We start from the raw sequence: 25,356 nt of genomic DNA on the forward strand, positions 1-25,356 counted from the left end.
TCTGTCACTAAACCTGCTGGAACTGAACATAAACCTCTGGGGTTTAATCCTCCCTGGGATAACACCAGTCACTTCTCTCACCATCCCTCCATAAGCTGACAGGACCCAGCACGTCTGAGCCATTGTGTCATTTCCCTCAAACTATGAATATTTTAAGAGATGAGAAGACAAATCGAGCCTTTGTTCACTAACCAGGCCCAACAAATGCAGCACAACTGTGTTTCCCAACAGCTGGTGCTGCTTTGCTGTAGGCACTCTGACATCTGTGTGCTCGTTGTTTCTTTGCCAGGTCTAAAGTGAAGACACTTCATGAAAGAATCCCATTGGCAGGATTCAGCAAACTCCCGAGTATTCCCCAGATTGCAAAGGTGAATTTTCTGGCTTGGCTGGAACTCGTGCAGCAAAGACTGTGCCAGGCAGTGCTGGGCAGTGTTGGGCAGCAGTGCCTGGGCTCTCAGGTCACGGGGCACTTGGGTGGTGCTGTTGTTTTCCTGCAAGAGAGCAAGGGGCTCTCCTTTGACACGGAGGGACCTGGGACCTGGCTTGCTGCATCCTCAGTTGGGGATCCCAATGGTGGATGTGAAGTGGGGGGCTCCTGCTATTGGAGACTGTATTTGGCTTCTTTGTAAGACATTGATGGCTGAAGTTTTGGCCCAGGACCTGGCACTGACTGCTCTTTCCCCTTGCCCACAGGCCTTCTGTGACGATGCCTCTGGGCTGAAGTTTAACCCGGTTCTCTACCCCAAGGTGAGCTAACTTGCCCAAGCTGGTTGTGTGTTCTGCAGGGACACTGAGAACCCCACCCTGGGCCACTGTTGAAAACTTTTAGCCTAATTATGTGGGAATTTGGCTTCTTTTCCCCTTCCCCTCCACTGATGCTGCCCAGCTGTTGTTGTACCCTGCTGCAGCTCTGGTGGGCTTTCCTCACCCCTCTCCATGGATCTTTTGGCCATCACATTTTGAACCACCAGATGAAACTATTGGCATTTTGCTTTCCTGCAGGCATCCCAGATGATAGTGTCCTATGATGAGCATGAGGTCAACAACACGTTCAAGTTTGGTGTGATCTATCAGAAGTTCAGGCAGGTGAGTTGTCCCCATGCTCCTTTCATGGAGCATGTCCCAGTGATCCCAGAGATCCACGTTTCAGGAGCACAGGCTCAACTCTGACCTTGATTCTGCCACGTGCAGCACCTTGTGGCACTGGCTGTCCTCACTGACTGTGTTTCTCATTGCTCGGATGTTTTCCCCACTCATTAAAAAATTATATGACTGAAAAGTCTCAGTATGGAAATCAGCCCACAAGCTGCTGTAGGGAAAAGCGGATGTGAAAATGGATTTTAGCAGGCGTGGTATTTTAATCAGATATATGTTTAGACAGCTAAACAGCTACATTTGTCTGGAGGGACTGTGGGCTCTGAAGAGAGGCACTTGCTCAAAGTGCTGTCATTAGCAGGGAGACTCTGGATGGGGAGTGCAGAACTCAGCCTCAGAACTCACTGAGAATTACTCTGACAGGCACTCTACATATTGCATTTTGGGTTGGATTGAGTGACTCATGCAAGGCTGTAATTAGGGTCTCATTGTTTTGAAATACAGCAAGCAGGAGATGATTAGGGATTTTTCAACAGAGGATTCACTTCTGGTTTGGTATTTCCTGGACATTGTCCCAAGGCCCTGCTGGGGCTCAGAGGGGGCTCTCAGCAGCTTTGCCCTGGGCTGTGCTGGTGCTGAGAGGGCTGTGCAGCCCGTGGATGGTGCTGGTGGGCAATGTGGCGGTGCCAGCCGGGGAGCAGAGGTGGGGAGCAGCCTGTGGCTGTGCAGGACACCAGGGAACAAGGTGCTGGTCAGACCCCAGGGACCCCGTGGGTGGAGCTGGAGGTGGCAGGGGATGGGACAGGCAGGAAAATTGGGGCTGTCAGCACAATACACCCTGTGTTTTGTAGACACAAGAGGAGGAGCTCTTTGGCAATAATGAAGAGAGCACTGCCTTCAAGAACTTCTTAAGTTTTCTGGGAGACACCATAACTCTCCAGGACTTCAAAGGGTAAGTTAAATAAAAAGGATGATTTTACAAATACATTAACAAGAGACCATGTCATATGTAAAAATATCTATGTGTGAGAACAGAAGTCATCTCGCTCTTGAGCGGGATGTGCGGAGCAGAAGCAAATATAGTTTTGGCTTGTTTTTCAAGGCTGGGGGAGTTAAAAAAAAATTGGAGCTGCCAAGAGAGAAAAATTTCTTTTCCTGCAGCTTTGAGGTTGTGATAAAATCTGGCTATATTCAGCCATAGATGGAAGGCAGTCTGTGGCAATGTGCTGTGCCGGGTGTCGCGGCTCAGCCACGGGTGCCTCCGGGCAGTTCCCACCGTGCAGGAGAGACCCCCGCTGCTGCTGAGGGATGGGGAGGCCACGGCTCGTGCCCATGGCTGGGGTCAGCCCTGCTGACCAGCCCTGCCTTGTGTGCACCCTGTATTTCAGGCTGGTGACAGCGATGGCTGGTTGCAGCACATGACGCACGGTTTGTTCTTTCCCATTTGCTCGCTGCTAGATAAAGATAAATGAGCTGGGCTGTTCATCAGCCTGTCCCCTGACAGCCGCTGGTGCTCCCTGTGAAGCTTTCAATTAACATCTCTGAGCTTCTCTCCGCCTTTCCCTTGATCTCCAGTTTTCGAGGAGGCCTGGATGTCAGCCATGGGCAGACGGGAGTGGAGTCTGTGTACACGGTGTTCAGGGACAGGGAGATAATGTTTCATGTCTCCACCAAGCTGCCTTTTACCGAAGGAGACACACAACAAGTAAGAGAGCCGTGGCTGCTTGCTCAGAGGGGTCTGAGTGGGGATGCCCTGACGCTGCCCCGTGCTGTGGGCCCTGCTGAGCCCTGGCCCGTGGGATGGGGCTGCTTGGCTCCCCAGCACGGGACTGGCACTTGCTGCTGCAGGAGCAGAGCTGCCTGGCTTTACTGACCCAATGTTCTCCCTGCTGGTTTAGCTCCAGAGGAAGAGGCACATTGGCAACGACATAGTGGCAATTATCTTCCAAGAGGAGAACACACCATTCGTGCCAGACATGATTGCCTCCAACTTCCTGCACGCCTACATCGTGGTGCAGGTGGAGAACCCTGAGGCAGACAATACAGTGTACAAGGTGAGGGCAGTCCCAGTGTCACCCACACAGTTTTGCTTCAGCATCTTTTGACAGGGGCATGGAGTGACAGGACGAGGGGGAATGGCTTCCCACTTGCAAAAGTAGGGTTAGATTAGAGATTAGCAGGAAATTCTTCCCTCTGAGGGTGGTGAGCCCCGGCACAGGCTGCCCAGGGCACTTGCCCTGTGCTCAGTGATGCAGTCAGTGTTAGGCCTGGTGGGGACTTGTACCTGTGTGCTGAGCACACACACGTGTGCACACAGGTGTGTTATGTATGCACTGTGACAGAATGTGTGTGTATACAGACAGCAGTACATGAAATACATGTTTATGAAACAGCTCATTTGTTAAAGAGTTTTGATGATCCTCAGCATTTGAATGTGCCGTGGAACAGTCTGACATATCACCTGGGTGTAGGTGGCACAAACTCTGTTCTCCTGCTGCACCCGTGGGAATAACACGTCTCTTGGCTCCCCAGGTGTCAGTCACAGCCCGGGAAGATGTTCCCTCCTTTGGCCCACCCCTGCCGAGCCCGCCGGTGTTCCAGAAGGTAGGGGCTGCCAGGGAAGCGTGTTCCAAGCCATAGAAATGTAGATGTGCGTGTCCGAGGTGTGTCCACGCACACTGGCTTGGGGAAAACAGGACTGCTGGAATTGGCCTGCATTAATTTTGGTTTCCATTGGGGCCCCTGGTGTTTATGGTAGGGTGAGTGGCCGTGCACCACAGCATGGCATTACTTGAGCAAGGCAGCAGCAGCAGCTCTGGTGCTGGGGCATTGTGTTGGTGCAGGCAAGCCCCTCAAACCCCCTGGGTTTCCACCAATGCTTCTGCACCTGGAGGCACTGCCAGGTGCTGAGAGCTTGGGTTTTGGGTTGGTGCAGCTTGCTACCAGAGACACAGAGAGTCCTGAGCTGGAGGGTGTTTTGTGCCTCGGTTCTGTCCCCGCAGAGCCCCGAGTTCCGGGAGTTCCTGCTGACCAAGCTCATCAATGCTGAGAACGCCTGCTGCAAGTCCGACAAGTTTGCCAAGCTGGAGGTACCGCTGCCCCCTTGTTCCTGCCTGGGGCGGCTCTGGGGGCTGTGCCAGCCCTCCCCAGAGCCGCCTTTCCCTGCCCAGCTGGGTCAGTGCTCGCGGGCACGAGAGGCGCTGCCCGTGGGTGGCTGTGCCCTCCAGAGGACGGGCTGGGCCATGGGTCAGTGCCACTGCTCCTCCCGGGCCCTGGCTGAGCGCTGGCTCTCCCCAGGACCGGACACGGGCTGCCCTGCTGGACAACCTGCACGACGAGCTGCACGGGCACACGCAGACCATGCTGGGGCTGGGGCCCGAGGAGGACAAGATGGAGAATGGCGGTCACGGAGGCTTCCTGGAGTCTTTCAAGGTAAAGCCCTGCCCTTGCCAGCAGCAGGGCTGAAAGGCACCTGGGGCTGGCAGAGTGCACACTGGGGGACAAGAGACGTCCCCCGAGGGTAGGGTGGCAAGAGGAGGTGGGGGCTGCTGCCACCACTGCCTGCCCAGCCTGCCGAGTGCCCGAGCTGGTCCCAGTGGGAGCCAGCAAAAGCTGGCACGGTGGCGTTGTTGGGGAGTGTCCCCATTGGAGTGACTTCTCCAGAGCTCCTGAGCACTCTGTGCCAGTGTTCTGCAGCATTTCGTGTCCCCAGAGGGGTCTCAGTTCAGGCCCCTGCCACAGAGTGTGCCTGCAGCTGGGCTGTGCTGTAGCAGGACATGTCCTGCTCATGTTCTGGCTGCTGGCTGGCACTGCTGTGGGACAGGGAGCAGGAGGGGTGCCTGGGGCAGCTGCCACAGCAAGTGGGTGGTGGTCATTGTGCTTAAAACAGAAATAACATGCTGGGTGTGGAGTGGGGAAGGGGTGCTGAGTGTGCCAGGGAGCCTGGGTGAGTGGGAGGGAAAGCAGGTGACGTGGGCTGGAGGAAAAGGAGTGGGTAAAGTGCTGTGGGGGAAACTCTGAGCAGCCACTGGCAGCAGGGACTGTGGCTGGCTGGGCAGCAGGGACACCCTGGAGATGGAGGGGCAGCAGCTGAGCGTGAGGGGTGAGCCACTGCCAGGTGCCTGCGGTGCAGCTGCCCTGCAGCACGGAGGGGCTGGCGCTGGGTGGCTGCCACTGTCTGGGCAGGGGTCTGTCCTGCTGGGCCTGCTGGGACAGTTCCTGCTGTTATCTCAGGCATGGCTGTGTCTGTAGCACAGAGAAGTGAGATGTGAATCAGTACCCGGAGTATGGGGCTGAGGAGGAGGGTGCACAGCTCCCCAGACCCCGCTGCAGAGGCTCAGGAGTGTCTGTTCCAGTGTGAGACGCGTAGGAAGGGCACAGTCAGTCGTACACCGCAGCGTTCACGTCAGGTCTCAGCGCTGAGGTTGGGCAGGGATGTTCTGGCCCACTGTGTGTGTGTGAGGAGACAGCCCGTGCTCTCTTGGCATTGCAGGGAGTGCTGGGGTGGGAGGTGAGCCCCGTGGTCCGTGTGGGGCGCCTCGGGCCCGCGCTGCTGGGCTGCCTGCTGGCTTACATCCTGCACCGCGTGCTCTGGGAGTGACGGGAGCACACACGGTAAAGGGCGGCTGCAGGGCTCACACTGTTCCCCGTGGTGAAGGGGAGCTGCAGGGCTCAGTCCTGTCCCCATGGGGAAGGAGGGCTGCAGGGCTCACACCTGGTCCCCTTGACAAAGGCTGCAGGGCTCACCCCTGTCCCCACTGTCCCTTTTTGCTCGCTGCCTTGCACCCACGACCCAGCCTACAGACCCATCCCCTTGGCCAGGGGACCAGTTCTCAGAGGTGAGCAGAGCTCAGTTCTGCAGGGCTCTGGGTGAGTGAGTGAGAGGTGCCTTTGCCTCTTGTGTGGGGAAAGGAGCCCCTCCTCAGGGCTGGGCTGTTGGGGAACCCCACAGAGTTCCACAGCCCTGGACAGGAGCCTGCAGGGTGGGAGTGCCTGTGGCTGCTGCTTTGCAGCAAAGCAACTGATCACTTTTACCTAAGAACAACATCAAATTGTATGTCAATGCTGCTGACCCCAATAAATGCAGTCTGATGGACTCTTGCCTGATGTTCATTATTGGCTGGGCAGGAGGGGCTGCTGGGGCTGTGGTCTGCAGCACTGCAGGCTCGGTGAGAGCTCAGGGCTGCAGTTCCTCTCACCCTGTGCAGGTCCCCCTGTGGCTCCATGAGCCTGCATGCTGCAGATGCAGCACTGGCACCCAGGGAACTTGGCCTGCCATGGCTCATTTACCCTTTAGCCTGGGCTGGGTTCAGGGGCTGGATCAGCCATGGCTGAGGGAATAGCTGAGAGGAGAATGGAGAAGGTTGCTGATGTGAGGAGTGAGGGAAGGGACGTGGAGAAATGAAGATCCACGGGAGCAGGGAGGGCCTGTGGCTGCCGTGGGGCCAGTGCTGCACAGCTCACCTCCAGTCCCTTCCAGAGGTGCATAAACCAAACCAGAGGCCACAGCAGGGGTTCAGGCTAAATGTATTCTCAAGCAGCAGCTTGCTGAAGAACAGAAGCACTTTCATGTGGCTGTGAAGCCTCCAGCTCAGGGGCTGTTTTGGGTAGGCTGGAGAGGTGCAGGAGAGGATCCGTCCTCTCTGAGTCCAGGCAGAATTGTGGAAGGTGTGCACACAAACAAGGCTTATGGCTTGGCTGCGGTCCCCATTCCTGCCGAGGGGTCTGCGAGCTTGGCCTGGGCTTGGGGCTTGTGTCTGCATCTCCTGGTCCCAGAGATGGAGTCCTTGATATCACGGAGCAATAGGGGAAAATCTGATCCTGTGGTGGCTGTGGGGCTCCCCAGGGGCAGCCGTGCTCAGCTGTGCTGCTGTTGGGGTGTGCTTGCTCTCGGGGAGGGACAGAGGGTGGCTCTCCCTTGTGCCCGGGGAGGAGTTCTGGGGACAGCACCCCCTGGGTGGTGATGACCTGCTGTCCCTGTCCCCTCTGGCACAGAGAGCCATCCGGGTGCGCAGCCACTCCATGGAGACCATGGTGGGCAGCCAGAAGAAGCACCATGGCAGTGGCATCCCAGGCAGCCTCAGCGGGGGCATTGCCCACAACAGCGGCGAGGTGACCAAGACCACCTTCTCGGTGAGCATGTCCCTGTGTCCCTGTGTCCCTGCCTCCTCCCAGCCCTGCACAGCCCGAGGGGCTCTCAGACCCAGACTGTTCTCTGCTGCCAGCCCCCTGTCCCAGCTGTTGCTGCCAAGAACCAGTCCAGGAGCCCCATCAAGCGCCGCTCAGGGCTGTTCCCCCGCCTGCACACGACATCGGAGAGCCAGGCGGAGAGCAGGACAAGGTGGTGAGTTTGTGGTGGTGCCTGTAGAGCCTCTGCTGCTCTCACAGTTTATTGTCAGGTAGTACAATTTGACCATCCTTTTAAAATCTCTTGTATAACTCATGCAACTTGTCTCTTTGTGCCCTCAGCGACAGTGTTTCTGGAGCCCAGAAGACACCAGATTTGGGACATTCTTCCCAAGAGATGAAATCTGAAACCTCATCCAATCCCAGCTCCCCTGAAATATGCCCCAACAAAGACAGGTGAGCCAGGAGGAGCCCGTCCTCCTTCCACCACAGCTCAGCAGACGTCAAGGAATTTGTCAAACAAAACCATATCTAAATTTCACTGTAAATAAGTTTGATATTAAGGGAGAAAAGATTCTGGTGGTTCTTGAGCCCAGCTCCTTTTTGGTTTTACAAAGAAGAGCAAAGAGCAGCGTTAGACCGAGGTTGCCCGAATCCTCAGGACGTGGAAGGCTGCTGTGCCTATTCCTCCCTGCCAAGGCGAACTCAGCTCCACCTAGGGTTTCCTGCTGGCACCCACCCCGTGCCCTGTCCCACGCCTTTGGAGGTGGTTGTGTGCTGAAGCACCCCAAAGGTTCATTCCTGCGGCAGCACTGTGCTCCGGGATGCGCAGGAGGGCCCGTCCCCATCCCAGTCCCAGGGACACGCTGCCCTGGTGACAGCCACGCGCCCTTCCTTCGTTCCGCCTCTCTCTAGGCCTTTTATCAAGCTGAAAGAGAACGGGCGGTCGAACATCTCCCGTTCCTCCTCCAGCACCAGCAGCTTCAGCAGCACGGCGGGGGAGAGCGAGACCCTGGAGGAGTACGACAGCGTGGTGGGTACCAAACCCTCCCCGTGGCCCGTTCCCCGCTCCCCTGGCTCCCTGCTGCCCCCGAGCCCCGGGCTCTGAGCGGGATGTGCCTGCCGGCCCCCAGGTGCCTCCTCACTGCTGAGGCGGAGGGGCTCGGCCCATCCCTGGCTGTGGGAGGATGGTGTGTGCAGGGTGGTGTGCCTGGCGGGGCCCGGGCTGCTGTGGCTGCCCCATCCCTGCAGGTGTCCAAGGCCAGGCTGGACAGGGCTGGAGCAGCCTGGGCTGGTGGAAGGTGTCACTGCCCATGGCAGGGAGGGTCTGGTAGATGGTCTTTGAGGTCCCTTCCAAACCAAGAACCCAAACCATTCTGTGATTCCGTGGCACGCCAGCGAGCCTTGGAATGCCCTGGGCACTGCTCGCTCTGCCCAGGCCAGTGTTTGCAGCGGGCCCGGGGGCAGTGGGGCGTTGGCAGGGTGCGGGGAAGGCCTGTGTGCAGGAGGAGCCATGTGCTGTGTGTGTGAGCAGGGGAGCCAGCCCTCCACGGCGTCACCGTTCAAGCAGGAGGTGTTTGTGTACAGCGCTTCGCCCGGCAGCGACAGCCCCGGCGCGGGGGCCGCGGCCACCCCCGTCATCATGAGCAGGAGCCCCACAGGTGGGTCAGGCCAGCAGGCACCGGCTCTGCCTTTTCCTCCCGGAGCCGCCCAAAGCCACAGCCCCGGGTTCTGTGGGGTGGGTGGGGATGCAGGAGCCCCCTCCCAGCCTTGCCCCAGGGTGAAGCAGCAGCCGTGCCCACCGTGGCAGGGCGGGCACCCACGGGTGTGGGGCAGCCCCATCCTGGCAGGGCTGCTCTGGACACATGGCCCCATGTGCTGTGGTTACTTCCATGGGGAATTGGTTTCCTTCCTCAATTAGAGTGCAGAGGTGGCTCTTGCTGTGGCTTTGTTCCCTCTGTCTCCCCTGACAAGCATGTGCAGTAGTCGTGGAAACTCTGTCTCCAGAGGCTGAGCCATGACTCACAATTACTTAATCAACAATCAGCTTCCCGTGGTCTTGGCTCCATTCCTCTTGTGCCAACCCGCTCACCAGCTCCATCCATTTCAGTCGGATGATTTGCTCAATGAGGTGCAAGCTCAGAAAAGCTCTTTGCTGGCCCGTTCTGTGGTGAGGGTGCAGTGAGATGGGATGGCCACAGCCACCCCTCGCCCACAAATCCCCATGGCTCTGGTTCCTTGAGCCACAGAGAGCCTGCCACAAGGCACCAGCAGCCACGTGGAGACACACTGTCAGCTGAGGAGCTGTTTCTGAAACAGCCAGGAAGCACAAATAGACCCAAACAGCTCAGTAACTGGGAGTGTTGCAGGCAAAGTGGGACCATGGAGTGCAGGCAGGCTTTTTGTGTCTCAACACCCCACAGGTCCTCCTCCTTACTTCATAAGTGATTTTCTGAACCCTTAAACCAGCCCCTTTTAATGCTTGAAGTGTTTATTTTGTATTTTTCCTGCCAAGAACATGAAAATCCACCCATACATTATATGGATCAGTCATTCCTTGTAGCCTTTTCAGTGGCATTTCCAGGAGAAAGACTGTGAAATGTAATTAAGCCTCAATTTGTTCCATCGCAAACACTTAATGTACAGCTTTTGCCAAACATTCAGCCAAGGCAGACTAAATATTGGTAGCACTCCTGACAGCCTATTAAAGTGCCTAGCTGGGCGAGTGCAGCCAGTACTATAGCAAATATTTTTGCTCACAGTTTATTATTTTTGTTCTTTGTTTGTCCTCTCCCTCCAGCAGATCTAAAGAACAGAAATTCTCCAAGGTCCAACCTGAAGTTTCGCTTTGACAAGCTCAGCCATGGCAGCTCCAGCCTGGTAGGTGCCAGGGCTCTCTCTCACTGGTGGATGCTGCCAGCCGTGTCCTCCCTGCCTGGCATGGGCCTCTGGGCCCATGGGGGAGAAAAGGGAAGGGATTTTGTGACTTCTTGTCCCTTTGTTTGCAACCCACCCCGTGTTCTGTTCTTTCTCATAGAGCCACTAGCAGGAGGAAGTCATGAGCTTGTCACAGGTGAGTGTTGGTGTGCTTTGCTTTGTGCAAAAAGGCTGCTTGGGGGCCAGCCGTGTTCAGCTACCCACAGCTGCTCACTCTGCTTGTTATTGCTGTGGGATCCCTGCTGCGCCTTAGAACACCCTGGATGTGCTGTAGGCGAGGGAGGGAAAGGGCAGGGATGTGTGGCAGTGTGCACCCAGCAGTGCTGCTGCTCCTGTCTGCAGCACCGTGCTCCTGCACCTGCTCCCAGGTCAGCCCAGCAGACTGCAATTTCCCCAGTTAACCTCTGTCAAACACTGGTGCCCATCTCCAGGTTTGCTGTGCTGTGCTCTGGGCACTGGGGTGGAAAGGCAGTGCAGGCCCTTACCCATTCCCAAAATCCAAGGGGAAACAGAAGATACACGAGATGGATTTCATGGGCAGAGGTAAAGGGAACTCAGTGGGATTTACCTGGGTTCCTTCTGTTCCACGGAATTAAGGGTGCCATTAGGAAGATCCAAACTGAGCAGAAGAGCCCATAGAACTTGAAATGAAAGCAAGTTACATTTCTGAAAGCATGGGTCTCAAAAGCTGGGCTTTTCACCCAGTCACTGTGTTTCCTTCTCCCACAGCCTGGGAGTGATGGGTGGCCTGGTGTTTTGGGGAAGGGCACAGCCGTGGCTTCAGCTCCCTCCCTGGGACAGGTGCTTCACAGCCAGCACCTCCGGGGTGGGAATATTCTCCTTCCACACTCCTGACTTTTATCCTTTTCTTCTTTGCGCAGAATGTTTCAACAAAGGGAAAAATCTTCAACACCCCATGGAGCTCACACGCCCGGGCCATGGGCAGCGAGGTGCCCTCGCCTGCACACCAGAACAGAGCTCTCACCTTGCTGCAGCCCTGTCCTGACAGGGACAGCCACCTTCTCACCCTGCGCTGTGCAGCACAGCCCCGTGCCCCTCTGTGTGCAGGAGGGGACTGTCCCTGCCTGTGCTGCACTCCTGGCCAGGGCCGTGTCCCCTTCTGGTCACCCTGTGCTTGCCCAGTGTGCCGCAGCTGGTGGCACTGTCCATCCCCCTGTCCCTGGGTTGCCTGGCAGCTCCTTCTGGGCAGAGGGGCAGCAGGAGAGACCTCCACATAGTTTAGGTCCCTGCATGCTTTACTTGCAGTTACCAGTGGGGAAACAGGGGTTTATGTTTGTTTTTTGAAGGGTGGGGTCAGGCCATGGTTAGGTGTTAGTGGCTCTGGGGCAGTTTGCCCTCCATCATCGTTTGCTGTTGCTCTTCTCTGGGGACAATGGGGCAGAACCTCCCAGGGGGGTCCTGGGCAGCTCTCCCTGGAGTGGGGTCTGCAGGGTCCCTCCAGCCATCCCCCAGCTCCTGCCTACACCCCAAAACTCTTGGGGCAGAGGCAGCCCCTCGCTCCAGACCTGCTCAGTTTCTTGTACGCGAGGCAGTGAGTGACTTGGCCCAGGGAGGGGAGCTGGGGACAGAGCCAGCTCATCCTCCTTGGCAGGTTCATCCTGCCTGCTTTGTCCCTGCCTGACACTGGGCACAGGCCTGGGAAAGGTGACCCAAAGCTGTGCTGTATTACGGCTTTAGCTTTTCTTAGTGCTAGAACTGGAACCAGAGGGGATTTACCTGGTGGGCTCTGCTTTTCCCTATGGCTTGGATCACCAGGCAGGAAAATGCATAAAACTCTGGTGATTTCGGAGGCATTAGGCTGCTCCAGCCCTTACAGAGTCTGTCCTGCTGCTTTTGAGCAAACTCTTGTTATTATGAAAGGATTATAGATTCTGCAAGGTAACTCTCCGATAATGCCCTTTCCCAGAAAATACCTCTCTCAATATGCCAAGAAATCCTTTTGCTCTTTTATGGAGCTTCATGTGAAGTTTCCTGAAGCCTGTCCGTAAATTTCACATTGCCCATAGATTTCCCTTACCCATTTTCTGGAAGACAGGCCATGATGCTGCAGAGATATCCCCCCTGTCCCCCCAGCCTGTGACCTTTGGACACCCTCATGAAATCAGGTTCTCAGTCTCAAGTGAACGCAGTTCTTCAGGTTTGTGATTCCTACTGAGAGCAGGACTTTGAGTGCCAAAGCCGCCTTCCCCCGTGGGAGCGCCAAGAGCACAAAGCGCCTGGCAGAGGTTTCAGAGGGGCAGAGCTGTGCTCCCGGAGCAGCCCTGGCTGTGCCTGCTCCTGCTCCCCTCTCCGGGGCCACTGCTCGTGGGGTTCAGCCACCACCTGCCCTCCTGCTGTCATCTCCCTGGCCAGAGGCGAGCCCAGGCCAGCAGGACGTGCTCTGCTCACCCTGCTCCTGCAGGGAGGTGCTCTCCAAGAGCCTTAGACCCGGTTCACACAGGTGCTGGAATTAATCCATGGGGAAGGCTCTGATGTAGCTATGATGGCGGGGGGGAACCAAGTTAAAGAAGGAGAACAGTTGTGAAAAGGCAGGGAACAGTTTCACCGGCCCTAAGTGCTGTGTAGGACTAGTAAATACCAATAACTCCCGTGGGGATGCTCCCTCCTGCTCCCAGCCAGCTGCATTTCAATAGGGTTTAAGCCTACAGTTTCCTTTGGAAGGGGAGCATGCCGTGTGCTCAGCCCAGCCCGCAGCTGTAGGTGTCTCAGGATCACACATTTGCTGCTCAGCGCTTGTCTGATGATGCTTCAGTAGCACTTTCAAACCCACCCCCAATTTGCCTCTTAGAAGCTTTGGTCTGATTTCCTGAGGCTGCACAGTGAAACACTGACTGGTGCAATGACTTGCTCCCAGGGTCTGCTCTGGGGTTTTTTTCCTCTGAGAAGTCACTCGGTTCTGTAGATGTTGTCATTCCTGTGGGTGTTGATCTCCGTGAGATCTTTCAGCAGATGATGCAGTGGCTACTGTCAGCTGGTTTGCCATTTTTGGTTGTTTTGTTGCTTTCTTTTTTTTTTTTTTTTCAATTGAAACTGTGGCTTTCTTTTTTGACCTAGATAGATTTGGGAATTATTCGAACGGGACTAACAGGCAGAGAACAGTGTGAAGCCTCAGGGAGGGTTGCAGTGCTCTGGGCTTCTCTCCCTGCCCGCGCGCCGGAGCAGCGCTGGCGCCGGGTTTGGCTCCTGGGTGCGTTTCCTTAGCACTCCTCGCCAGGGGATGGAGCCCGCTGTGTCCCCTCCAGCAGCGGGGTCCCCTGCCCTGCCCTGCCCTGCCCTGCCCTGCCCCGCTCCTGCCGCATCCCGGGCACTTCCGCGCTGCCAGCGGCCGTGCAGGTGCTCCTGTAGATATCTTGCAAAATGTTTTGTGCTCTTAAGTGACACTTACACATCTATACATATATGAAAGGGATATATATATATATATGTATATGTATAAAATATATATATTTATATATATAAAGGAAAGGATCCTTAACTGACACTAGAATTACTGGGCAGTGCATTTTCCTTTCTGATTCCACTGTTTCCATGCACACAGCTTCTGTCCTCCTCACAAGTGACATGGCAGAGGGAGCAGAGGGGGCTCAGAAATGCCTTAGGGGGGTGATGGGGCAGCCCCCGCTGTGCGGAGGCGTCTCTGGGGGTCTCTGACCCCTCTGCAGAGGGGTCCCTGTGGCTGGGGGTCTCTGTGGCTGGGGGTCTCTGGGGGTCTCTGTCCCCTTGCAGAGGGGTCCCTGTGGCTGGGGGTCTCTGGGGGTCTCTGACCTCCTCTGCAGAGGGGTCCCTGTGGCTGGGGGTCTCTGGGGGTCTCTGTCCCCTTGCAGAGGGCTCTCTGTGGCTGGGGGTGCTCCCCCTGTGCCTGCTGGTGCTGCAGCCCCTCGCTCGGCCCAGCCCAGGTGCAGCTGCACCCCTGGGGCCGCTGCTCCGGGTCCGGTGCGGGACCTTTCCCTGCGGGGGCATCGCCTCCGCCGGGGCCGGTGCGCGGCTGCCCCGGGCTGGCACAGCCCTGCCCTGCCCTGCCCTGCCCTGCCCGGGCTTCCCTTCGGCAAAGCGCTTGGCACGCACTCGCATCGTCTCCAAAGCGCCCAGAGCCGAAGCACAACAGGAATTGCTTTTTGTGAGGGAAGCAGGGCATCGCAAGCACAAACTCCGTTTCTTGCCCGAGCTCTGAGGGTCCCCGGGAGCGGCAGGCGAGGGCCCCGGGCTGTTTGCGCCGCCGGGGGCTGTGCCGGGCGGCTCCCTCGGCTCGGGCGGTGCCGGTGCCCGGCGGGTCCCGCTCTGTCGCTGCCCCGCTCGGCCCTGCCCGGCCCCGCATGCTCCCACCGCCCCGGTGAATGTAGCGCTGCAAAGGGAACGCTGCGCTTGCAGCAGAGAATGCGAGGAGAGTTTATAGAGTGACTATGAATCCTGGAGAAATGTATCTGACAAAGTTTATTTTTGATGTAGAGAGGCAGTGCTTTGTAGTTTCTGGTGACCTATGTCTGTTGTAAATAATGTATATTTAATTTATTGCTATGGTAGCAGATTGTTATGTATAAAACTAAAGGTTCACAAATGTATATTTTGTTGCTTAAATGTGTCTTTGCAAAATTCACAATAAATAACATATTTTGTGTCCATATACGTGCTCTGTGTGTGTGGCCATGTAGTGACAGCTTTAGAGGAGATTTTGGGGAATTTTCCTTTGAAAACCAGGTGAGGGCATGGAACCAGCTGAGCCTGGGGAGCTCCCGTGGACTCAAGCACCCGGCAGTGAAGCACAGGAATATTGAGGAGCAGCGACATAAATGGGGAAATCTCTCTGGGGCTGCCAGCTCTGGGACTGGAGCAGTGCAGGAGGAGGCAGCCACTCCTCTGCAAACACTCAGCCATTTAACCATGAGAGCTGTCCTGTCTGAACTGAGGTTAGTGTCCCATAAAGCGCCACACAAAGCGGTTCCTGTCAGCAGCCACACCGTGTGGCAGCAATTCTGTGCCAGCCGAGCTCCCCTCGGGGCATCAGGCCTCTGGGCAGGCCAGCTAAGCTAACAAGGAAATTGCATTTTCTCTCTCCAGCTCCTCAGCCTCCTTTCAAATCAGTTTAATTTATTTTTTTCAGTATTTTAACAGGCGTTAGGGAAAAGGCTGCTGTGGGAGAACCTGAGCAGCTCGGTGCGTGGTCCGTGGACACAAAGCCTGTCTGGTGCCACAGGCAGCTCTTACATGGTGCAAAGCCACTGACAGCTCCTCCCCTTGGGAGCAGGGTCAGCCTTGAGAGGTTTAAAAAGTTAAGCTTTAAAATTAAATAGTGTAAGAAAATGTTGACAGATAAACAAGCAGTTTAGACATATGTTTTAAAGGACTTAAAGAAATGTTTTCTAGACCTGGCAGATGGGCAAGTTGGGAATTAATGGCTGAGTATTCCAGCTAGAATTTGGAAAGTTTCCCACAGAATCTGAACTCCTAAGTTTGGTGGGAGGGATACTCAAAAACTGCAGACAACTGCAAAACAAACCCCAAACAGGCTGCTCAGCCAGAATTGCTTCACTCACTTTTAAACAAACTGCGAGTGTTGTGAAAACAAGAACCTAAATCCAGGTTTCAGAGGAGTTTGTGGAGTCTTTCATTCACTGGGTTCCAGCTCTCCTCAGAGCAGCGTCCCCGAGTGATGCTGGCAGCAAAGGGCAGCTGTGCCCAGAGCCGGGCTGGGACAGGGGCTGCTGCCAGGGTGGCCCTGCCTCAGGGGCAGAGTCACGGGAGGAGGATTCCACTGCCTGAGCACCTCCTCTATTTATTCCACTGCCTGAGCACCTCCTCTATTTATTCCACTGCCTGAGCACCTCCTCTATTCCACTGCCTGAGCACCTCCTCTATTTATTCCACTGCCTGAGCACCTCCTCTATTTATTCCACTGCCTGAGCACCCCCTCTGTCTCCCAGGGACCCTCTCTGTGCCACAGACTGCCCGTCCTGGTCACAGGGCAGGATTTGATCCCTCAGTGACAGGAGCATCTGCAGACGTGAAGAACTGACCCCAGTTAAAAGTGGTTGGATGTTCTAAGGCTGTTCCAAATCATCTTGAGAGCTTATCAGATCTGGCAGGGCAGCATGGGGCAGCTATTAGGAAAGATGATAAGACCTTGTCTGTCTCTTTAATGAAACTCTGGAGATACCAGATAATCATGCTGAGTAGTGCTTAGAGGAAAACCTCCTGAATGTAATTAGTCAAGTAATCAAGTAATTTTCTAGGCACTGTAGGCAAATAGAAGGACGAATGAAATCACAGAATGCTTAGGGGTAGGAGGGAAGTTTAAAGATCACCTGCTCACCCCTGACCAGGGCAGGGAGATCCACGAGGCCCAGGTGCTCAAAGGCTCATCCAGTCTACCAGGTTTGTTCTTAATATTTGAAATTGAAATTAGGGACAACAAAATCCAACTTTTTTTTTTTTTTAAATGCTTGCAAACTCTTATACAATATAAAAAAGCTGGATGTTTCCTGCAGTCGTTTTTGTGGCTGGATGCAGTGTGGTCTCCAAGGCTGAGGGGTGTGTTCCATGGCACAGCCAGGACACTGAAGCCCCACAGCAGTCCCGGGCTGAAAACCTCTGAGAAAGGCTCAGGATGACAGAGGAAAACAACTATTCCTGATCACATACTTTATCATGGACCAATGAGTTTATTTGGCATGTGGTTTTGATATTTATAGCCAGACTTATGCTTTACTTTTTTTTATAATAGTGGATGTTTATTTCTCTCACCCATTACATCCCATCCCAGAAATGGCACAGACTTATGACAAACACAAAGTGAGGCTGATGTACTTTCTTTGTAAAATTAGAAGATTTTGGCACCTGTGGGTGTCTCTAGCACACAACTCAGTGTGCTGTTGAGCTACTGAAAATGTAAATCCTTCAGTGTTTAATTTCAATAGTGACTGAGTTTTTCCACGTGGGTGGGGGAAGAATTTTCCAGTTTCATTCCTCGGAGCTGCTCAACTCAGAGGTTTCCCCTTCTGTACAGAAGGTGGCACTGGAAATACAGGAATGAGATGTCACCATCCGCTTGCCTCTACCAACAGGCTCCTGTGTGTGTGGGCGGCACCTGCCAGACCAGCTGGGAGCAAAGCGCTCCCTTCTCAGGCTGCGGGGTCTGTCCTGCCTCCTGCCGAGGGTTAGCTCCAGGAGACCAGCACAGCTGCACAGAGCACATTTGAAATGTCTGAGCCCCGCGGATGAGCTGGGCTCTGGTGGCAATCGACAGAGCCGAGCGCTCAGGATGGCGAGACAGCCCCTGACAGAGAGCTGAGCGGCGCTGTCCCCTCTCCAGTGAGGGATCCCAGCTCCATGGGCAGGATAAGGGCTCTCCAGCCCATCCCTGCTCCATGGGCAGGATAAGGGCTGCTCTAGCCCATCCCAGCTTCATGGGCAGGATAAGGGCTCTCCCAGCCCATCCCTGCTCCCATCGGCAGGATAAGGGCTCTCCAGCCCATCCCAGCTCCGTGGGTAACAGGATAAGGGCTCTCCCAGCCCATCCCTGCTCCCATCGGCCGGAGCTGTGCCCGGGGCTGCAGGGACCGGACCCGGAGCCGGGGCTGTGTCAGCTCCGCCCGGACCGCGGGGCGGCGGCGGAGCCACGAACCCGCCTGGGGAGCGCCGGCTCTGGAGGTAACCTGGAAATAAATAACTGCGCTCGTAGGAGCTTAGGGCTTACACGCTTGACTAAATGGGAAAAACCTTGGTTTCTTTCTTTGCGATGTTGCAGGCGCTGCAGGAGAGCTCAAAGTCACAGCAGCTCCCGCTCAGGGACGGAGCAGCTGCTGCCGGGAGAGGCTCAGCTGCAAAAGGCATCTTTGTGTTCATAGCGCTACTCATGTTTCCTTCACAGCTTTGCCAAATGCAACAAGCTTAAAGAATGGTTGTTCAATGAGAAGAAATGAGTTCGGCCGGCTACAAGTCCTTCCTGTGTTACCTCAAGTCCCACCTTAGGTGGAGTCAGCCTCAAAGTAAAGGGATTTACTTTGCTGCTGGGATGCAGAGGGAAGGCTGCTGAATAGCTGTGAACTTTACAGTGCCAAACACAGGTCTGGCCAAGGCCCAGCAGCTGGCTGCACATCTGGCAGTTCTCCTACAGCCAGTGCCACGGTCTTGAATTTCTGTTTCTGGCTCTATTTCTTGTGTCCAGTAGGAGAGGAAAGTTTTGGAAGGAAAACTGATAGATCTGCCTGCATGCCTGGCACTGAGACCTGCAAGAGAAGTTGTGTGGCTCTGCGGAGCTCTGCAAGTCCTCACTGCAGCCATGATCCACCTCCCTTGGATCCTTCCCTCGCCCCGTTCCCCTCAGCTCTCTCTGGGAGGGGCCCCCACACCTCCTGAAGGTACAGAAGCTTCTCCCTGTGCCCCCGAGGCCAATCCCCTCTGCTGCCCGAGCCAGAACCTGCAGTCTGGAGTGCAGAAATGGCCACTGTGGCCACTCAAATCGTGCCTCCAGTGGCTGACAGGGACTGTGATGCTTTGCTTTACTCTGGTGCTTTGTCTGAATTTTGTGTGCAGGAGCAGGGACTGGGCTGTGTCTGCTGTGCTCTGTTGTCTGTTTGCTTTCCCTGAAGCCTTCCTAGAGGAATTATTTGTTAAACAAATTGAATGTGTTGGGAATAACACACAATGGTTCATAATTCTCTGTCATGTACCACTGAGTCCAGTGGGAATTTCTGCTACATCACTAGCGCAGTGCTGGGGCTGAAGACAGCACTCTGGGAGGTGCTGCAGCTGCCGAAGACATGACCATATTCATTGACAAGCAGAATTAATTTGTTGGGTTTTGTTTGCAGGGATTTTACCGGAGTAAAATCCCACTTATTTTCCATTTCAGTGCCATGAAAAGTGTATTGATTTTTCTTCACTTCTGATTGTTCACATTACTGGATTGCTTTTAAATAGTTGACAGAGATCATTCATTTTCCAGCTCCAACATATTTTACAGCCTGCTCCCTGTTTTATTTGTGTGCTCTGGGGGAGTTGCACAGTCATTCATCACTCTGGTCACCTTCTGCAAGCGGCAGCCCCGGCAGCAGGGAGGAAACTCTTCCCCCGCGGGGTTTTTGCTCCTCCTGCCTTCTCCCTGGCAGCTTCTGCACCTGTTCCACCTTAGAGGTGGAGCTGAGGCTCAAAACCTCTCCAAGCCAAAGAGCAGAGCAGGCCAAAGCAATAAGGAGGCCGCAGAAGGATGAGTGGTGCTGGCTGGTGAGAGGGCATTAAGGGCAGTCCTGGTGTTGGTGAGCGAGGGTGATGAGCTGAGCAGGGAGGGGCAGCATCCTTCAGCCCACACGCAGAGAATGAGGGAGCTCTGGGCATCCCTTCAGTGCGGAGCCCGCGGGGCTTTGGAATTCTGCCCCAGCCCAGCTCCACCCTTCCCCTGAGCTGCGCCGCCTCTCCGGGCAGAGCCCTGTGGGAACAGGGATTGTCCCTGTTTGCTGGCACAGTCCCTAAAGCAGTGGGGCCCTGATTTCACAGAGGCCTCAGGCGGCAGGGAGACAGTGCTAATAATGAGAATTAATTATTCATTTATCACTTCACTCTCAGTGAGTAATCTCCAATAATCATGTATAATTTGCTGCTTCAGTGAATACTTTGATACTAAACAGAGCTGGTAGAATAAAGTCACAGAAGTGAAAACCCCATGTAAAAGAAGTGAGAAAATGGTCAAGACTAAAAAATGATCTAAGAAATATTTGTGCATAATCATTTGCCCAGATCTAGTTGTGTCCTGGATAAACACATGGAAGGCAGATAGAGACATAGATTGCTCAATCTCTTCCCCAGCTCTTGTTAGAGTCAGAGATCACAGTGTGACCCCAAACAGAAGCCTAGGTTCTGTGTCCAGAGGATGGTCCAGGAGATCATTTTGCCTTCTTTAACCTCCTTCTGGGATGAAGGAAGTGCAGCAAGGGAAAGCTGCTTGGCACTGAAGCAATTAAGTGGGGAATTAAGTATTCAGCAGGCCTAAATGATTGGGACATCCAGAGCGCAGGTCTGCCCTGGGGAGTCAGGGAAAGCTCCTCCAGTGCTGCTCAGGGTGAGTTTGCACGGTTTGTGATCGTTCAATGACTTTGATTTTCCCCTCTGCCTTTTCCCTTCCCATGGCTACTGAGTGCTTGGCCACAGGGCTGTGCTCACCCACACCAGGGGCATTTATTGCAAAGCTGTTTGTGACAAAGGCAGATCCCAGCTGTGCTGGGCCGTGGTGTTGTTATGGGAAACTGCTGAAATATTGTCTGTTCCCACATGGAAATCTCTCTCAGAAGCAGATTGCACGGTTGTATTTTACACTGTGGTGCCTGCTCACATTATCCCTCGCTGACGTACAGTGATGATGCACATGTTGGATCCACAATGCTGAGAGAATTAACGCTTTGGAAGTGTTTACCTCCCCCATTATGGATGTTCTGCCAGTAGCAGTGTGCTCATATTCTCTGCACAGAAACTAAAGGCACTGATAAAAATCACTGAGCTTCTCATCTAAATCTCCAGGTAAGAAATGGCATTTCTGTATGTGAACAGCACTGTTTGGTGACACAAACCCTTACCTGTTTCTCCTTTGAGTTACAGGATATTTGTTCAGTTTTTCTTTCTTTCTTTCTCTGGACAACTTTCCGAAGCATCACTTGGCAGATTTTATTTATTCGTGCTTTCCTCCCTTATATCTATTTCCACAGAACTATTAAAGCATTTAACTTCCACTTATACATTCATAAGTGTGTGACTAAAGTCCTGTTGGTGGGATGAGCAGCTAGAGCTCTCCTGTGCACTGAAAAATGGGCATTTTCAGAGAGATAACAGAGTCTAACATCCTAAAGCTACAAGGAATTCAGATATCTCATGTTTTGGACAGCTGGTTTGAACATAAAAACCCAGGAAGGGATTTACTCATTTTCTCATTAAGCCACCTGAACCAAATCCCAGTGTCTGTGTGAGATGCTCTCAGTGAAGGGCACGGATGCTGCCAGTGCAAATCAACCCTGCAGGCTGGGCAGTGCCGGGCTGGGCAGTGCCGGGCTGGGCAGTGCCGGGCTGGGCAGTGCCGGGCTGGGCAGTGCCGGGCTGGGCAGTGCCAGGATGGGCAGTGCCGGGCTGGGCAGTGCCAGGCTGGGCAGTGCCGGGCTGGGCAGTGCCGGGCTGGGCAGTGCCGGGCTGGGCAGTGCCGGGCTGGGCAGTGCCAGGCTGGGCAGTGCCAGCCTGGCAGGGCCTGTGCGAGCAGAGCAGCCCCACCTGGGAGCTCACCTTCCTCTCCAAGGCCACCAGCCGGGTCCCAGAGCGGGTCAGGGCAGGAGCTGCAGCGTGGGACCTCTCCCTTGTGCTGGCACCAGGGATTCACAGCACCGGATCCAAACTTCCACAGCCCCAGAGCATCCCCAGCCTGCAGCCCCAGTGCTGCTCACTGCTGAGTAAATGCTAATCTTCCATCTTACAGGCATGTCCTGAGACTTAATTAATGCTTCTGAAGTATTTTAAAGCCCTCAGATGGCAAGCAGGCTAAAATATTGCCAGTCCCTGAGGAACCTTCCCCTTCAGGGAGGACTCCGGGTGTTTTATTTAATGAGCAGCAGTGTCTGAGGACTGTCTTGACTGATTATTTCTGAGGCAAAGCAGCAACACGTTCACACGATGCTGCTGAATTTTAAATGGGCTCCAGTTTATCGTGGAAATACAGCACTGGAGCAGGTACTCCCTTTTGCTCTCCTGCAGCCAGCCTGGCCAGAGACTCCTCCTGCAGGAGCTGCTCCACGGGGGCAGAGAAGGCGCCCATGGAAACCCCTGCACCATGGACAGGCTGGGGAGCTCCCCCCTCTTCTCCCTCAGGGAAAAGCGTGTGGAGCCAGGGGATCATGTTTTCTGCAGGAATGTGTCTAGCTCACCATTTCTGTGTCTCTAGGTTACGCAGCAGAGGCTGCATTGGGCAGCATCTCTTCGCACACCCTGGGAGTGCTGGGCGGCTCAGCCATGCTGGTAAACAACTTTATGGTAATGCAGATTATGCAAATGTACCAGTTTTCCTATCATTTCTTGTGCTGCCTATGGGAGCAAGTATTTTCTGGTGTGTGAGCTGGCTGCAGCATTCAACCTGCTGCCTTTTTTAAAAAATGCTTTATAGGAGCAGAACTGTCTTCAGAGGTTCTCTCGCCTGATACCTGAACTAGTGACTGTGAACACGACGTGCACCGTGTGAAGCCAAATAACCCTCCAGGAATTCTTTCTATTAAAATAATTGCTAGGGCAGGGGAATACTGCAAACAGCTGTGGTTCATCCCATAAACATATTCTGCCTCCTTTGGAACCTCAGCCTCCAACTGATGCCAGAGCCTGTCAGCTGCAGGAGCAGTGGAACATATTTCCTTTGCAGAAATGAAACGATTACTGATGAATAAATCTGTTGTGCACAGACCTGAACTCCCCAGTGCGTGCTGCATATGCAAAAGGGAAAAGTGGCAGTGTTTCACCCTGGAAGGAGCTGGAGCGACAGTTCATCTGCTGAAGGCGCTGGCTGTGGAGCTGCCTTGTGTCACTGAGCGTGAGGAAAAATCCCCCACGTCAGTCCAGCAGTGAATGGCATCACCTTGCCATGCAGGGCCCTTGCTCTGGCAGGGAAGCAGCTGTCCCATGTCATGGATGGGCTGAGAGCAGGCTCCCTGCAGGCCCAGCATCCTCCTTTGGCAGTCTGGTGGCCAAGGGCTGAGCTGGCAGGACAGGAGGGCCCTGGGCCCAGAGGGGCTGGGGGTCCCTGGGCTGGGGCAATGGGCGCTTCCAGGCTGATTGCTGCTACAGAAACCCAGGCAAGAGCTGAGCCCCTGGCTGCACTGATCCCACGAGGTGATGCCTGGAGTGGAGGGGGAGATGGGATGGACCAGAGAAAACCCTGCTCTGCATCTGTGAGGGGACAGGAAGGAGAAATCTCAGAGGTCACTGAGACCTGTACGTGCCGGGTTTCACGGGCTCCGCGTTGTCTGGCAAAGCCAAACCCTCTGGCAGGCCCGTTTATTTCTGTCAGTCCCGTCTGAGTGCAGGAGGTGGGCAGGGGACACGGGCACTGACGGCCCTGGTGTGCAGGCGAGCTGTCCGCAGCCCTTGTGCCACAGTTCCTGCAGGAGTGGGAGCAGCGCTCGCCCAGCCCCACCGCTGCCTGTCAGGCTGCTCAAACAGCCGGCACTGCACTGGCAAGTGTTGTTAATCAAGAGCCACAGTTCAAGGCATTTGACTGGCACATCCAGTCAAGTGGCAGCAAACACGCTGTAAAACCACTGTGCTGAGGCCACCTTCCTAATGAAGGCAAAGTGGGAGCAATCAATCAGGGCCGGCAGCCAGGCTGGCACCGCCTCTGCAAATGCAAATTGAACGAACAATAATGAGCGTTATCTAATTAGTGCACACAGCTGCAATGTTACAGCCCTGTATAGGACACACCTTGTTAAATTTCATGGTATGTATCCCAGAGTGTCTGAGAAAATGATGGAGGTTTGCCACGTGCACACCTTGTAGAGCACAGCCAGGTAGAATCGTGGTGATAAATGCATTATTCTCAGCAGGTGCGCTCTGGATTGAGCAGTGCCAGGATGGCCACAGACTGGGAATGGACCCTGCTGTGGAAGGGTCAGCCCTCAGTGAACTCCTCCTGCACTGCAGCTCCAGCACCTGCTCTTACACCAGGAGGAAGAACACCCGGGGCCAAATTCTTCCATGAGACACTTTTATACAAATCCATGTCAGAAATTTGGTGAAAGAAATATTTCAGGCAATTCTTTCGCCTTTGTTGCTTTAATGTTCAGCAATATCTGTTCTTCCTGTAAGATCCCTGGTGACACTGCAGGGGATGGTGGGATGGTGTTTAAATATTGATGTTTTAGCAGCTTATGGTTTTAATACAATTTAAATTATGCACATTTTTATTGGTCTCATAGGTTCATCAGCAATTAGTCTCCCCCAGCTGCACAGGAGGGTGTTCAGCAGCTCTGTATTGATTTCTGCCTCAGCCTCTGAGTTTTAGTGACTGGCTACGTCTTGGTGCCTTGGCAAGGTAAACAAATCCACAGGCCCTTATTCGAGAGCTGCTGGTTAGCAGCCATAAATGTGTAATCAACAACTCAGTATCCTTGGATTAGATCTTCTTAACAATCATTAGTTTCATCCCTTGCCGCTCTAATAAACCTCTTGGTAGCAGGCCAGAGCCAATTATACATGTGCTTGGAAAATTATAAAAGAAGGAGAAGAAGTCTGTGTTGCCACAAATAAGTGAAAATTTTAACTGGCCCAAACCCGTGGCGCGTGCAGGACTCATCTGTTGTTTATAGGAGGTTGAGCATTGAGTATTGGAGACAACGTTAGGGAAATTCTGTATTTATTTTGCACTTTATGGTTCTTCCACCTGATGCCAAGCTGGCATCAATGCACAAGTCCTGCAGCCCCTTTCACATTTCTTCTGTGGGCTCTGCAGGCCAGAGCCAGGGTTGTGAGAGCTGCAGTGAGCTGACTTTGACTCCAAGCTGTTTTGTGGCAGGATCCCTGCCCAGGGATGCACTGCAACGCTCAGGAGGAGCATTGCTGTCATGGTACAGTGACCAAATCACTCATTTATCTTCTGAGAGACAGGGAACTGCCCAGCCTGGGGGTCCAGAGGCTGGTTTCCAATTTCCCCCTCCCTTGTGCAGCCCTGGGCAGCTCATGGAACATCCCTGGGACCCGCTCTTTGCTCCCACAGATCCCTGTCTTTGGGATGAGCCTTGGGGGAGAGCTTGGAGCCCTGGCGTGCTCACTCTGTTCCTGTTTAGTCCCCAGTGCCATGGGATACAACAGATAAACACCCCTGAATCCCTAAGGCTTTGTTTACTTTTGGTTTCTGTTCCTTCAGTGGGACTTTTGCAAGGTGCAGTGAAAGAGAGCATGCACCTGCACCAAGGGCAGTGGTTTTGTGGTCTCGCTAAAGAAAATCATTAATAACAGATCCACCCGTCCTTCTCCAGGTGGTTCTCAGGATGGTATGCCATCCTGCACAAGACATTTTTTTGGGGGAGAGGTGATAAGTTTCTAGGATGTGCCATCAGCTTTACAGTCAAGCTGCTGGCATTAGGAGAGGAGAATGGGAATGCAAACCATAAAAATAACAGATGGGAGGCAGATGTGATAAAATGGAAGCACAGGCAAATTATAAAA

At 54.3% G+C, this 25,356-nt stretch overlaps 1 protein-coding gene and 1 long non-coding RNA gene across 10 annotated transcripts in view; both read left to right on the forward strand.

Annotated features, from left to right (window-relative positions):
* RAP1GAP2 (RAP1 GTPase activating protein 2) overlaps positions 1-14,798 on the forward strand; it is a 54,544-nt gene extending 39,746 nt beyond the window's left edge. For 6 of the 9 annotated variants that reach the window (XM_064728997.1, XM_064728998.1, XM_064728999.1 and 3 more), the window contains 17 exons: positions 290-368; positions 694-747; positions 1,003-1,086; positions 1,947-2,047; positions 2,671-2,800; positions 2,994-3,149; positions 3,628-3,699; positions 4,098-4,184; positions 4,393-4,527; positions 7,090-7,227; positions 7,320-7,438; positions 7,564-7,677; positions 8,137-8,254; positions 8,756-8,882; positions 10,022-10,101; positions 10,259-10,294; positions 11,040-14,798. In XM_064728997.1, coding sequence (XP_064585067.1) covers positions 290-368; positions 694-747; positions 1,003-1,086; positions 1,947-2,047; positions 2,671-2,800; positions 2,994-3,149; positions 3,628-3,699; positions 4,098-4,184; positions 4,393-4,527; positions 7,090-7,227; positions 7,320-7,438; positions 7,564-7,677; positions 8,137-8,254; positions 8,756-8,882; positions 10,022-10,101; positions 10,259-10,267 — 1,603 coding nt within the window. In that variant the 3' untranslated portion in view covers positions 10,268-10,294; positions 11,040-14,798. The remainder of the gene's footprint in view (positions 1-289; positions 369-693; positions 748-1,002; positions 1,087-1,946; positions 2,048-2,670; positions 2,801-2,993; positions 3,150-3,627; positions 3,700-4,097; positions 4,185-4,392; positions 4,528-7,089; positions 7,228-7,319; positions 7,439-7,563; positions 7,678-8,136; positions 8,255-8,755; positions 8,883-10,021; positions 10,102-10,258; positions 10,295-11,039) is intronic. The other 3 variants (XM_064728994.1, XM_064729001.1, XM_064728995.1) reach the window with 2 other exon arrangements.
* A 1,668-nt stretch (positions 14,799-16,466) lies between these two features.
* Positions 16,467-23,860, forward strand: LOC135455648 (uncharacterized). Its single transcript, XR_010442369.1, has 3 exons — positions 16,467-16,548; positions 22,088-22,176; positions 22,307-23,860. It is a non-coding gene; the product is annotated as an uncharacterized LOC135455648 (long non-coding RNA).
* The last annotated feature ends 1,496 nt before the right edge of the window (positions 23,861-25,356 follow it).

Source organism: Zonotrichia leucophrys, chromosome 19, assembly GCF_028769735.1.
Source record: "Zonotrichia leucophrys gambelii isolate GWCS_2022_RI chromosome 19, RI_Zleu_2.0, whole genome shotgun sequence".
NCBI classification, from domain to species: domain Eukaryota; kingdom Metazoa; phylum Chordata; class Aves; order Passeriformes; family Passerellidae; genus Zonotrichia; species Zonotrichia leucophrys.